The following is a 13,666-nucleotide window of genomic DNA, read 5'->3' on the forward strand; positions in this document are numbered from 1 at the left end:
AACCAGAAGAAGCTTTGCATCCGCAAATGGAAATAGGAAATAGGCACTTAGCAGCTGGGGTACAAGGACGAGTTTACCATGAATTATACACCTTTGACTTGTTCTCTTAGTCTTTCTTCTCGTCACCACCGGTAGTATATATTTTTTTTCTTTCGCTGAAGGCGCCGATGATTCCTTTTTTTGTTCCAATATTTTTACGGTATAAGATGACTGTTACTTTTTGTAAAAACATTAGCATCTGCATATCGTGTATATAGGTACGTGCAAATTAAGTCGGCGAACCGACGTGTGCTCACGACTGGATGAGCGTGAAGAGTTATAAATCGACGAGGAATATAGAAGCTTTTCGACTGAAAGGAACGGAAATTACAAAGATTATTTTTTTTGTTTTCATTATAATGATATAATAGTTATTATTTAGGAGTATGCTGTGCTTGTAAAAATGGAGGATAAGTTCAGGCAGAAATTGTTTTATTTAATTATAATTTCGTGATAAGCACGCAGTTAAAACATAAAGTCCAACCAAAATTTGACCCATTCTGTGATATCACACAAAGCGAAACTATTCGATATTTATGTATAAATGTTACCATGTGTTCCATACCGTGTATAATTTACTAGAATGTAAAGTGAAAAATTTTCACGAATTAGCGAGTACTACATGCGTTTCATATACGAGGACATATTTTGGGAAAACAGTAAAGATATTTATTATACATTGTAAATTAACACCAAACAAACAGTTATAAAATATCTCATTAATGTTACATCCAAATAAAACGATTGAATATCTTACACATTACGGTTTAAAAACTAAACACTTGCTTACGGTTATTTCTTTACATTTCACGTGTGCGTTAACAATAACATATACTATTATATATAAATCAACAGGAAGGAATAAACGTCCAACTATAAAATTCGTCAATTTTGTATACTTCAAGGCAAATCAATCAGTCTTATATAATTCTTAATTAGAACAGAAACAATTGCGTTAGATCCATGAACGTTTAGAATCTTTCTATAACAACCAGTTTGTTGTTAATAAAATATATATATATGTAGATATTTAATATATATATATATTTAAATTCTACTATAAAAATGATCCCGGTGCGTAACACGGAACATCGAAAGAGTTAATGTTTCCAAAGTTCATGTAAGAATATATACAACAAGAGAATACATTTAAAATATATTTTACACTACAGGATGGTATTTTGCGTATCTCTAACTGTATATACACCGAATAAGTAGCTAACAGTTTTAACTCTCAGCTGGTACAACAGGAATAATATAAGATAACGTTACCGTGGCCCTATTGTCAAGTTAATACGAATATTTTATACCATGAACGAGGTTTTAAAAGTTCTTCTGAGGATGCAACCAAGGTAACTATAGTGCTACAAAACCAGCTAAAAGTTAAGACAACGATAGAGTATCTGACCACACTTCCTTGTAGTGTGATAGAAAGACCAACATTTTATTTACGCTTCAATTCTGTAATATTACGAAATATAAGATTGCACTTGTTTCATTCTATTTATAAATTATTGAATTTAGCACATTCAACATGTAACGTATATGTATATGCGTATACATATATATTATATTACATTCTCTTTAGAAATACTGATCTCTCCTTCGCTGGCCTATACATTCTCCACTGTTACTTCTCTGTATTAACTTCTACGTTACTGGACGGATAACCGAATCGCTAAGACGTCCCGGTCCGTGTTCTAACTTTATCCTTCAGATAATTCGCGACTTGAGTCTGCGAGTGTCTAATTGCCAACTGAAGAGGCGTGACACCCTCTTGGTTGACGAGCAAAGGGTCCGCTCCTGCTCCCACCAGTTGCCTCGCCACTGTCATTTGTCCTGTTAAGGCTGCTGCGTGAAGCGCGCTTTCACCGTTCTAGAACATAACAGGCTGTTGCATAACTGAAATTGTTTACTGCTTTATGGGCAGCGTAGCTGTAGCGTAGCTCAGTACATCTAATACATGGTGTCCACAAAATCTTTGTATATGTATTTAAAACAAAATTATTAAGCTTCTTTCAGAACAATTAAAAATTTATTAGAAAGCGTTACGCGTACTCTTTAGGAAGGGGTGAAGTTTGCAAGAGATTTGCAAGCACCAAAGTCCGTCCGGTTGCATACCGCAAGGCGGAACAGTGGTTTCCAAATACAATCTCTATCTTATTTCTCTTCTTTTTTTTTTAGTTTCTATTTTTATAAGCTCTAAATTTTTTTTATAGGTCCTACAGTCTACACTCCGTGTCCGAAGTGGTTGGTTGGTGACTGACACGGCCCAGATGTTAAAACTTCACCACATCAGAAGTGTTCGCTCGTTTATAGATTTTCTCCAGAAGGAAATCGTTTCGAGCCTATTCTGGAACTTACTGGAAGAATCCCGAGCGACGGACGGTACTTGAGGAGTTCCCCGACCACGGCAGTATGTCCCTTATGAGCCGCCTTAAAGAGCGGGGTTGCCCCATCCTAGAAAAGAAACTGTAATTAACACTCCTCTGTTCAAAGAGAGATTCCACGGTGACCGTTCTCCCGATAACGGAATCCAGATTCCTGCCTGATCCCTGATCATTCCCGAGACTTACGTGTCTGGTGGCATCGACCTTCGCGCCAGCTTTCAGAAGCCTTCTCACGACGTGATCGTGTCCCATTTGTGCTCCTATCCATAAAGGCGTGGCACCGTCGGTCCGAGCAGCGTCCGTCTTCGCCCCGTGCTCCAGAAGAACCTCCAGGATACGCACGTGGCCGTTCTGAGCCGCGATGAAGAGGGCCGTAGCTCCATCCTGGAAAATCGAGTAAAGTCTATCTAAACGGACCTGCTAAATTTCTGTCGGCCGCTTATGCTAAACGGGGTAATAAACTTTGGAGTCTAAGGTATGCCGTGGTTAATCAGCACAGGCTGACCTTTATGTAAAATAAGAATTCTATAATGTCTTTTTTATCCAATAGCAACATTTCATTTGGGACCATCGATAATAGGATCTCTTTTTCAGGAAACAGTTCATGACAAGGACGCAACTTTGAAGCTTTGTGGCTGGCGAATAATCTACGGAAAATCTCGGAACGGAGGAGCTTCCAAGTGCAGCTAAGTCAACGGCAAAGGAGAGAAAGTGCTGGCGCGTGTCTCGAGTATCCCTGAAAGGAGTAGCGGAGTCCAGGGCGACTCGAATTGGACCCGGTCGCCAGGAACCCGCACTTTCACTGGCCGTTCTTGACTCGGTGGTTTTACGAAAACCCATCGATCCCGAGATGCACCTTCCTTTATTGGACGCGTTTCCTTCTGACCCAGGCAGAGATTGGCAACATCCTGCGGCGGGTGTACGCGTTCCACAGAGTCCCGGTGTTCCCCGAACCGTGTCCGGCCAGGAGACATAATACCTATCCATTACAAACCGCAGAAATTCTATAACGACGATCAACCTGTCCATCTAGCCGCGACAAAAGTCGCGTCGCGGTCACACGATTTTTCTTCGGCCGATGCGATCGAACACGTCGATCGTCGTCGACGACCGCCGGGGATTGTAGAACATCGTTTGAACATGCCTCTGATCGCTTTACACGTGATCGGGATGTGGGTCAAGCGATTATCTGTTCAGGTTCAAAACTTTATGCAGCTAGCACGTCGAACGAATACCTGTAGATATTATGGGTTGATTTCGCTTGCAACAAATTAGATATTCTATTATCGTGTATCTGCTGTAGATTATGGTATTCTGTGTACGCCTATTGTCATCCCAATTGTGTCCCCGTCGAAGACACTTTACACGCGACTGCGACACAGCAACGTTCGATTGAGATCGGCGGGAGTGTTACTAGAATAGCGCGGATCGAACAATGCCGCAAGTTTTCCACAAGGTACAAGGTAAACGATTCCATTCTTCAAGAGATGTCCGGTATTAGAATAGAAGGACACGTCCGCGGCGTTAGAATAGAAAGAGCGTGACAAGTGCGACAACGTATTGCTCTCTTTGTCAATCACCTGCGAGAGTAGTACCGTGACGGTTCTGGTGACCGTGCCGCGACACACTTGCGATAACGTGGAACAAATTCGAAAGGTGTATGTGTAACGTGGACGCGCAATAAAATGTGAAATTCATGGCCCGTGCGGGTCCCGAGGCTCGCGTGTACGTGGAACTCGTCGGGAATGTGACATTTAAATGCCGATTGTGCGCGGCTAATTATTCGGGGGCCGTACGTGGCCGGTATTTCAAGCGGCCGTTCCGTTTCGAATTTTCGACCGATTATCGCGGCCACGGTCTGGGAATCGGACATTAATCTTTCATAACGTAATAGTTGCAAATTAGACAGAGTTCTCTTTATATTATATCTATATCTGTATATTTGTAGGTCTGTATAGAGCGACGACCGTCTTTCTGCGATTTTCTCCTCCATTTTAATATCTGTGCGTAGACTGTTGCGATTGACTTTGTTCATTTGAATTTCAGGCCTTTCCCAGCCTGGATTCTCATCGTTCCACGCTAATAGTTCCAGTCGAGTTCGACTCGGCAACCGGGAAATGAACGGCCACGAAAAGGGCAAAAACGTTCGAGAGATAAGAAGTTACCTTCATGTGAGCGTTCGGATTGGCGCCTCTTTCGATCAGACCCTCCACCACGTCCAGGTGACCGCACTGGCACGCGACGAAAAGTGGGGTACCGCCGTCCTGCAATTGCGCCAGAAACCGTCTAGTTTCCATTTCACGGTTCGCCGTTCAATTTTTGATTTTCATCTTGTGTAAACTTACTATGCTACACGAGTCCACCGCGGCGCCGTGCTCCAATAGAAGGCCGGCGATGTCCATGTAGCCGCCCTGGGCGGCGAAGAAGAGCGCCGTGGTGCCGGTCTGGAAACGATAAAACGCAGACAATAAGACCCACGGTGGAACGCTATAAATTCTACGACACGGATAAACATAAAATTCGACGCGCTGTTTTATTGCCGTCGCGGGAAGACGTGGGGCGCACGAATTTATAGTGTAATTAAATTCCCCATCGAGGAATCGGAAATGCGACCTTTGTTGTTGCTTCTCTGCATCGAACGCGGAGCTGCGGTAATGCGATAGAGTAATTGCATGTGAAAACACCTGGATTTATCGGTAGCATTTGATTGTAAATTAAGGCCGACTTAGAGTACGGATGAACGATGCGGCATTAACAATTCGGAGAGAATAATAGATTAGCTATCGGCTCAGTTAAATGCACGGGTTGTTCTACATTCTGTTCGAACTGGACACCACCGTACGTGAGCGCCAATTAATTCTCATCGTTCAGCGGAGAGGATGCTCCGATGGGAGGCGGGCATCGTCGATTTATAATGAACTTGTTACTTCCTGCCGCAATCCGCTTTCCAACGTATGCTATTTTAACGCGGCGTAACACGCTCGCGTGCCACCCGCGTCGCCTATTCGAAATTGTTACGAACCGCGGGCGAAGTTTGGAAAATTGTTTCGACCTCTCATCCACCGAATTGCAGAACGTACCGCCCACTTTTCTATCGTTTGCCACGAGGCCGGAGAACGTTTCACCGGCACGGTGAAACAGCAAGTTTCCAAATCGTTGGGCATTTATCAAATGTATCAGTGATTCGTTGTGGCGTATTACACGGATTCGCGGATGAAAAATTGAAATAATTTAAATTTAACAAGAATTTCAAGCAAACAGAAAGTCGAAACAATTTTTGAGTTGCCTCGTTTACAGATTCGATTAATCGGATCTATAATCTGAGGATGAACATTGGCTTAGAGACGAATACCCTCTGCGCGACCAGTAAACGCGATGCGATTAGATTCTGTACTTGTTCCGGTGCTGGCAGTTCTAAAAAAGAAACAGAGGAAAGTGGCGAGAAATTGGAGGCGGCAATTTCGGTTCGGCAGTTCGGATCGCCGAAACGAAACGGCGGGCGCCGTGATCGGCCGAGTCACGAACAAAAGGTACTCGAATAGAAATCCGCGAAACTCGATACGCCGCGGTAACGACCAAAAAGTGCAATCCAACTGGTCGAAAGTCCGTTCCTCGAACGAGGCCAAACAAGCGCTGGCGAGATCAGTGTGTCACGAACGCCCACGCACGATTTTCGAACTGATACCGGACTCGCGATGTCGAGAGTGTTACAGATGGATCGCGGGCAAGGCGCGCGGCTCCGAGTTTCGCAAACGGTCGTCCGCGGATTCACGTGAGTTGTTGCACACGCCGGTGCACCGCGGTGGTTGCATATTACGGCAGACGTGCCGCCGCTGAAACGCGTTGCGAACACGCGAACGCGACGCAACCCGATTTGCTCCGCTTCGGCGACCTTGAAATGCAGAGACCACGTTGCACCGACGCTACAGGACGCGCCATCGCGCGTGGTCCCCGCTACAGGGTAAATCGAACTGCCACGCATTGGAAATAGATCGATCGATAATTGTTCTGCTTTCGTAACGATGTCGCCGATTTCTTGCGCTTTTCAAATATGAGCGTATCAAATCCACGGTCCATTGATAAGCTATCGAGTTTGGAATCGCGTATTGCATCGCAATGAACTGTGGACTCGCCATGTTAGAAAATAATATTGGAATCGTACAGTTTATATTTCATACGGGCGGGTGATTCATGCACAAAACCGTGTGCAGTTATATCATTAATATTTATAATGCCGGAGTATGAAGAAGAAAAACGGATGATGCATATGTATGTATATCGCATTGGCGCACTGCAGGGCTAATAATAAATTATGGTAAATTGATTTGTACGTTACTGTAAGGAAGCGCCGATTATACTTGTTCCGGAAATGTCGTAGCTTCTTTACAGGCCAGAAGCGTAAGAATTTGTTCGCACGCGCGGCAGCACGTTTCCAGAGATATTCGAAAAGATAAGCGGACGGAAACAGAAGGTTCCAATTAAAAGCGACTGTGCCAGAAGACGAGGAACAGAAGCTGCGCGAAGCATCGTCCGAATTTATTTTCAAAATGCAATCTACTTATTACGAAGCACCCTGTACGGAAAATAATCGTATCTAGGCCGCGCGCATTTTAGAAACTCCGAACCCAACTGCTAATTAACAAGCGTGACTCGTTCGCAATTAGTCCACGCCCGCGACTTTAGCGCATCTCGAGGCCGAGAAACCTGGCTGCCAAAACGCTTCGATCGCTTCGCTCGAGCACCGCGATTTTACTACCAATTAACCGGTTGTTTTCACCTCGAGGCTCGTCCGCCTCGATTCACCGGATCCGATTCCGATCCCCGATAGTTCTGGGAACGTTTCGCGATGAATCTCGCGATCGTGGAAACAGAGCGCAAAAGAGTTTCTAAAAATAAACGTGAAATACCGCCGATTCCCAGAAATTTCGAGGACCGCGCTCTTTTATCTGCCGCTAATCTCTTCGTCGCGAGATAGAAGCTCCGGTTATCTGTACGGATGATCGAGCCGTGATCAGCCAGCGACAGACACAAAAGGAAAGATCCGTCGTTAATCGCGGCTTTACAGTCCACGGTTTCTATCTCGGCTGCTTTTCATCGGTGCCTCTCGACTCTCGACCCTCTTTCTTTCTCCGCCACGCCGCGGCCATCCCGGTCAATCGAGCGTCTCCTCTCGACAATTCATTAAGATAAAACTGCGAAAGTATTGCGGACCGCCGCGAAGACGGTATAGCGTAGCTAATAAAAATAATTCCGAAACTCGTGTCGCCTGAGATTGTGTAACGGGTCGCCGTGTCGCGTCGCGTCGCACCGCGCCGATCCGGAGCCCGTGTGTCGTTTGCGTAATTCGCGCTCTTGTCGGGCGTCATCGCTTCGATTCGATCCCGGGGAACCGGAAAGAAACCTCGCTCCTTCACGGTGGTTGCTAGGCTTTCGACTCGTTTGCATACCGGCCGCTAAAAATAACAAACGAAGAAGAATAAGAGCCGCTGAATAATCATCCGGAATTTCCTCTGGCGCGCCTTCTTACGTCGCTCGGACCGAATTCTTTCCAGGAACGTGTGGTGTTTCCGACATACTTTGTTCCCCGAATTCGTGCTTAATAATACGAGCAGTGGAGACTTCAAAGATCGAAGAGAAAATTACACGTTTCCTCGCGCATTCCTGTCTGACGCACACAGCCCATAACGTCGCGAAGACGAAATTACGAACCTTCGAACAGAAAAATCAAATTTCACCGTTGCGATATCGTTTGAAAGGGCCTGGGCAACGCGGAGACCGTTCAGAAACAAAGACCGAGGAGAAAGGAAACTCGTGGGCCGGCGATTCCAATGGGACCGACGACTCAATTAACGAATCCCGCGGCTCTTAATGGAAGTCTCGGCCGGATGTCGCCAGAAAATCGTTGGCAGACATCGCGTACACGGATTTGCATACAATACCGTGGCTCTCGATGCCACGGGACACCGAGAAGATGCCGGGGCTCGGCGATAAATCCTCGACGGGGGCCACTTAAAAAGGTCTACTACTCCTCGACCGCTTCCTGGTGCTCGATACCGCCCAACCTTTTTCTGACCCACCTTCGTGGCGGGATAAAAGCGGCCACGTCGTTCCCGATCGCGAAAGAAGCCGCGAAAAACCGCGCCCTTCCCGCGAAATCGCGATCGGTCGGCGCCGAGGTCCGACTATCGCGATATCTCGCGATAGAGATCGTCCCCGATAAATATAGAACGTTATCGGCCGTCCGTTTTCTTCGCGGTAACGCGGATGTGAAACGTCGTTTGCTCGACGGCTATGAATATTTAATAAAAACCGAGCACCGGGATAATTGGCAGGCTCGATACGGACAGATACTTCCTTGTCTTTCGGCGCAAAGAAATACCTCGGAGATTAATAGATACGCGGACGCGGCAAGAAGCGGTTGCAAGGTAGATAGTGAAAGGTAACGCTCCGCGAGTCCGAAGCCGCTACGATTTATTGCGGTCGTTCTTGCGGGCTTTGTCGCCTCGGAGCTTCGGACTCGCGTGATAACGCGGCGTGGCTTGTGTTACGGCACCTGGTATAGCAAAAGTGATTTGAATTTTTAATAATTTCATAGTCGTGCATCCCCTTCGCAGTCGTCGAAGCCCCTTTTAAATCGAGAGATCTTTCACCACCCTCCGCTTAAGTAATTAAGCAGCCGTGGGACTAGATGGATGCAGAGAATATGAAATATGCTGGCTGATACGTATCTGCAAGATTCGATAGCTCACGAAACAGCGTTTCCAACGAGCGGGTAACGGGGTTGCGAGGACGCGGGCGACCGCGCGCGTGCTAACGCGAGATTCATTCATTCCCCCGGAGTCCATTCATGGCCGTGCATAGTGTATAGTGTATACTGTATAGTACGCGCGGTCAGGACTCACCAGCCTTCTGGCATTAGGATCCGCCCCTTGTTGCAGCAATTCGGTGACTGCCTCAATGTGCCCTCCGGCGGCGGCCAATATTAAAGGAGTCGTCCCATCCTGAAAAGATAAACGGGTCAATGAACTGAGCATTCGAGAGCTGGGCCGAAATCGATGCCCGATGTCGTTCGTACACCGAAGGCAGTTCTATTTTTCCTTTCCCACCGCGAACTCTAATAAATCGAAACGCGTCTCGAGCACCGGGTCACCCACTGCGAAACTTCGAATCTAGGCTCCGGATCCCTATACAATAGTCTCTCTTTCGAACTCTCTTATTTTCCTTCGCGCGGTTCTCCGCTCTCGACTAAATGAATAAAAATTGTTGAATAAATAATCGTTGGCTTTATGTACTTCGAATTGTTTGTAGCTCGGACGATATCACGAGCAGAGCCAAAAAGACGACCTAACGTCGATCGAAACGGCTGGTAGTTTCGCATCGAGCTTGTTAAGCGTGCAATTAGTCGTCGTAAATCTGTCGCGTAATCTGTCCGAGGTCTAACAATGGGATCGGCGTCTCCGCTGGGATCGCTGTCGCGGTCTTCCCTTTCATAATTTGGCGGAATCACGTCATCGCTGCATCCGCGGTTTCCACGTAATCAAAGGGCAATTGTTGGGCGGTTCCCTGAATAGTCGCAATTACCCGACGGAATGACGCGTCGTGGGTTGTCGCGGCGCGCACGGCGGACGGGCTACTTGGCGGCGTGATTAATGCGCGCGATCGTTTTCGAATTACCGTAGGAATCGCTCGGGAAGAGGCGCGCGCGGTCTAAAAATAAACCGGCAGTCGGGTCAATCGAATTCGAAATCACCTTCGCACGATGTCCACGCGGCCGAAGTGGAGCAACGCGTGTTTCCACGGTGATCTAATGGACCACTTTCGCGAACCAGAAGCAACGCTACCCGAGCCACCCGTTCCGTCAGCGTCGCGGCAGTTTGCATAATGAGTCGATTGACCCCCGGGAAGATCGGCGCCTCGTAAATCATTGCCTCAGGTTGCACGGACCCCCGTGGAGTTACGTGGGTGACGGCGGTGGTCTTTTCCTGATTGCTAGCTAATCGACCGAGGCGTTGCGGCGCCATTCGAACAATAAAAATCGAGACACTGTTCTTTGCTGTTCCGAGAACATGGCCCACAAAGTCCAACCTTCACCTCCCCGTGGTGTGGGCCGGTAACATTCTTCCACAAGAAGATTGGCGAACGAAGGCTCTGGCACGGTATTAGTTGGGGGCAGTTTAGACAATAAGTGTTCCGAGAACATTTTCGTAGAAGCTTTCTTTGCCATACGTAGTTAATTTGGAGTCGCGACAGGATGAGCGAAACTACTATCAGTGAAAACTATCGGCAATTACCCGAAAATTCGATATCTCGAGTGGAAAGTTGTATGGCGGAACACGTATCCGGGTACTGATAAGATATTTGAACGCTTGCCAGGCTGCCAAGAAAGGCACCACTTAACACGCTAACCACCCTGGCATTCAAACGACGCGACGCTCAAATAAACGTCGGGTAGCCGTGAAATGCTTGGACACTCGAGTACCCAACCTTGAACTTTCATCGGATACCAGAAAGTCGTCGAAAAGAGGAACGAGTGTGAGATGAGATGAAGTAGATCCATAGTGAAAAAAAGTTCCAGCGAAAAGCACAGTGTTCCAGAATATGATACCTTGTCCTTGCAGTCGACGTGGACCCGTCCCGAGTCCAGGAGGACCCGCAGACGTTTGGCGTCGCCGCGCGCTGCAGCCAAGTGCAGCTCCACATCCCACGGGGACTCTTTCTGAAAAGAAATAAAACGAGCTTGAACGGGCAGCTGAGAGAGACAGTAATAATTATCAGATTAAGGAGACAGTAGCAATTAATTCTGCTTAAACGTTTCTGCCGGCCGGAATGCTGTTAATAGGATTCTCGATGATTGCGCTCTATCGAAAATGAGCTTAGACATCGCCGGACCAGTTTTGGATAAAAATATTGTACCGTTTCTACTCTCAGCGGTGCGCGAGTATCGATTTTTCCAATCATCATCGAGCAGGATGGACGCGCCGCATGCGTCCGACCATAACTGAAATTTTTTTTGCGAAATTACGCGGCAACCTCACGATTTCACCCGTTCGCACGAGTTTCTTCATATCTGCGGTGCACGGACCGGCCTTTCGAGCGCACTGCTAACTATCGACGGAACTAATTGAAACCTGTGCGCCGCACGGTGATCCTGAAACACGTGAAGTACAAATATGAGTCTGTGATTTTGTACAGCGGGACTGCGTTCTGTTTCTATGGAAGTGTACGTTTTATTCTCAATTAAGGCGATCGTAAAACTTCGCGCGCAGCCCCGAATTAACATTTTAACGAACGCGTTAAATTCTACTGCAACGACGAAGAAGCAAATATTGGAAGCGTGTAGGGCACGATTGAAACGGCCGACGGAAAGGTCGCGGGATAAAGTTTCTTTCGCGAATGAAGAAGTTGAACTATTTTTTTTTCCTTTATTCGCAGCATAAAATTGCAAACCAGTCGCCAGAGTGCAATGTCCCGCTTTTTGTTCCAGCGGCGTGTGTTTGTAGGTCGTCGCGCCTCCAACGCGATCGATGCGTCGACAAAACAACTTGAATCTCGTACGATCTCAATTATCATTTATGATCTACGATCGGTTATGCATTGACCCCAACGTGCGCAGAATATTTGTTGATCAAGGTCACTCGGACCCCCCTCCCCCTTAAGCGGAACTTATACTGTGCTGTTCGCTCCGTCCACGGTTCTTTGAAAAATTGGTACAACGAATGCGTCGACTGTTCCATCGGTATCCGTGTTTCTTACATATTTATTAGCGATATGTTGTGCGAAGAATAAACCGTTAATCCTGTTAATCGATTTCAATTATCGGATGGTTGAGATTCAAATATTATCTTTCCCGCCTTTCGAAACAGTACCATACGATTCATATCGGCAGTCTGCAACTCGAACAGGTTAACATTAATAATGTGCGGCAACGAGTGGAGCACGGGGCATCGCGGGATCAAGAGAACAAGGTTCTTGACAATTTATTAACTTGAATGACATCAGTTCTGCAAAGTTTTCCTGATCTCACCTCACTCCGTGTCACAGGCGTGAAAAGTCACGTAATCGACCTCGGCCGACGGCGTTTTTCATTAATTATTTTACGCGCGTCATTATCAGCTATCTGCGTGCAAACAAGCACTTATTCTAGTTCAACGAAATTGTCACGTGTAGTTTTAAAATTGTCACAATTTTCTTTCGTTTGCATTGTACTCGATCGGATGTGGTGGCACATGCAGCGCGTGGTAGTGAACGGGTTAATGTCATTAAAACCCTATTTTGAACTAATAATTGCTCTACGGTACACTTTAGAACATTCATCTGGGTTGTCTGTTGAAATACGTTGGATTATAGATTTTTCTGCAATTTCTATCGCAAAGAGAGTATTCAGATTATACGATAATCGCCCTGCACATTGTAATATGGAGTATGCAATTGAAAACGTGGTCTCGAAGAGCGTCTCGGATTGATTTAAAAAGTTACCTTCATAGACATAATTGAAGTGCACCCGTTGGCACTAATGTGGTCTCACAGGATCGGAGTGGTCTTCTTACGGTGGAAAATAGTAATGCACTTAATATTAATGTTGCAATTGCATCGCGGTGCATCGGACATGCTTACGCACGCATGACGCGTATCACCTACGACAGCAACATGTATTTTCCGTAGGACAGGTGGTCTAACATCGGATGACACTGTACAATCACAGGTTGCGTTGAAACGCGTGCGAACACTAACACGTTCCCTCGTGTTTACGAAACGCGAGGCTACGAGATCGTGGCATCGTGATCTACCGGATGACTTCGAGTCACCGAATGCCCGATGAAACTGCTCGGCCCTGGTATAGACTGGGGACTGTTTCCATTGTCATCCACTTGGCGGTGCCACCTGTCGACCCAATTCTCTCGTATTATTATTGATAAAATCGCTATTAATTTTTAAACAATAGCTTCGACAAGAGATGCCCGATCATCTGGAAAATTTGGAATAGCGTTGCCTTTGTCTATTGTAATTTTGACATTCCAGTGTATGTATTCACTTACGAAAGTGAATAAAATGCGGAGCATCCCGTAAAAATGGCTTTGTAAATTCTTGCAAAAATTGGTTGTTCTAGAAAAGTAGGCATTTAGTAACATCATCTGAGACGAAAGATGATAGAGTAAAAAATGTGTTATAGGAACAAATGAATTCTTACCGAACTAACAATAACATCGTGCACAAGCTGCGTCAAAAATTTGTTGCTC

The 13,666-nt window shown here is 46.3% G+C and overlaps 1 protein-coding gene across 2 annotated transcripts; it reads right to left on the reverse strand.

Moving 5' to 3' along the window:
- Positions 1–454: 454 nt before the first annotated feature.
- On the reverse strand, positions 455–13,249 carry LOC144474617 (uncharacterized). 2 transcript variants are annotated; one of them, XM_078189699.1, is made up of 9 exons: positions 12,906–13,249; positions 11,343–11,577; positions 11,035–11,145; positions 9,332–9,430; positions 4,775–4,873; positions 4,595–4,693; positions 2,616–2,813; positions 2,404–2,499; positions 455–1,915 (listed from the first exon to the last, which is right to left on the reverse strand). In XM_078189699.1, the coding sequence occupies exons 2-9, from the start codon at positions 11,388–11,390 to the stop codon at positions 1,718–1,720; spliced, it is 948 nt and encodes a 315-aa protein (XP_078045825.1). In that variant the 5' UTR covers positions 11,391–11,577; positions 12,906–13,249; the 3' UTR covers positions 455–1,717. The 2 variants fall into 2 exon arrangements, with proteins under 2 accessions (XP_078045825.1, XP_078045826.1); XM_078189700.1 differs by lacking the exon at positions 11,343–11,577.
- Between the last annotated feature and the right edge of the window lie 417 nt (positions 13,250–13,666).

The sequence above is a fragment of the Augochlora pura genome, chromosome 8, assembly GCF_028453695.1.
Source record: "Augochlora pura isolate Apur16 chromosome 8, APUR_v2.2.1, whole genome shotgun sequence".
Taxonomy (NCBI): Eukaryota; Metazoa; Arthropoda; class Insecta; order Hymenoptera; family Halictidae; genus Augochlora; species Augochlora pura.

What these genes read in the sequence shown, in the direction of transcription:
- LOC144474617 (XM_078189699.1), bottom strand. Translation starts at nt 11,390, where the DNA reads ATGATGATTGGAAAAATCGATACTCGCGCACCGCTGAGAGTAGAAACG. An exon ending in ATCCTAATGCCAGAAGGCTG is followed by an intron (nt 4,874 to 9,331) that starts GTGAGTCCTGAC and finishes TATCGTTTCCAG; the next exon opens with ACCGGCACCACGGCGCTCTT. An exon ending in ATCCGAACGCTCACATGAAG is followed by an intron (nt 2,814 to 4,594) that starts GTAACTTCTTAT and finishes TCGATTTTCCAG; the next exon opens with GATGGAGCTACGGCCCTCTT.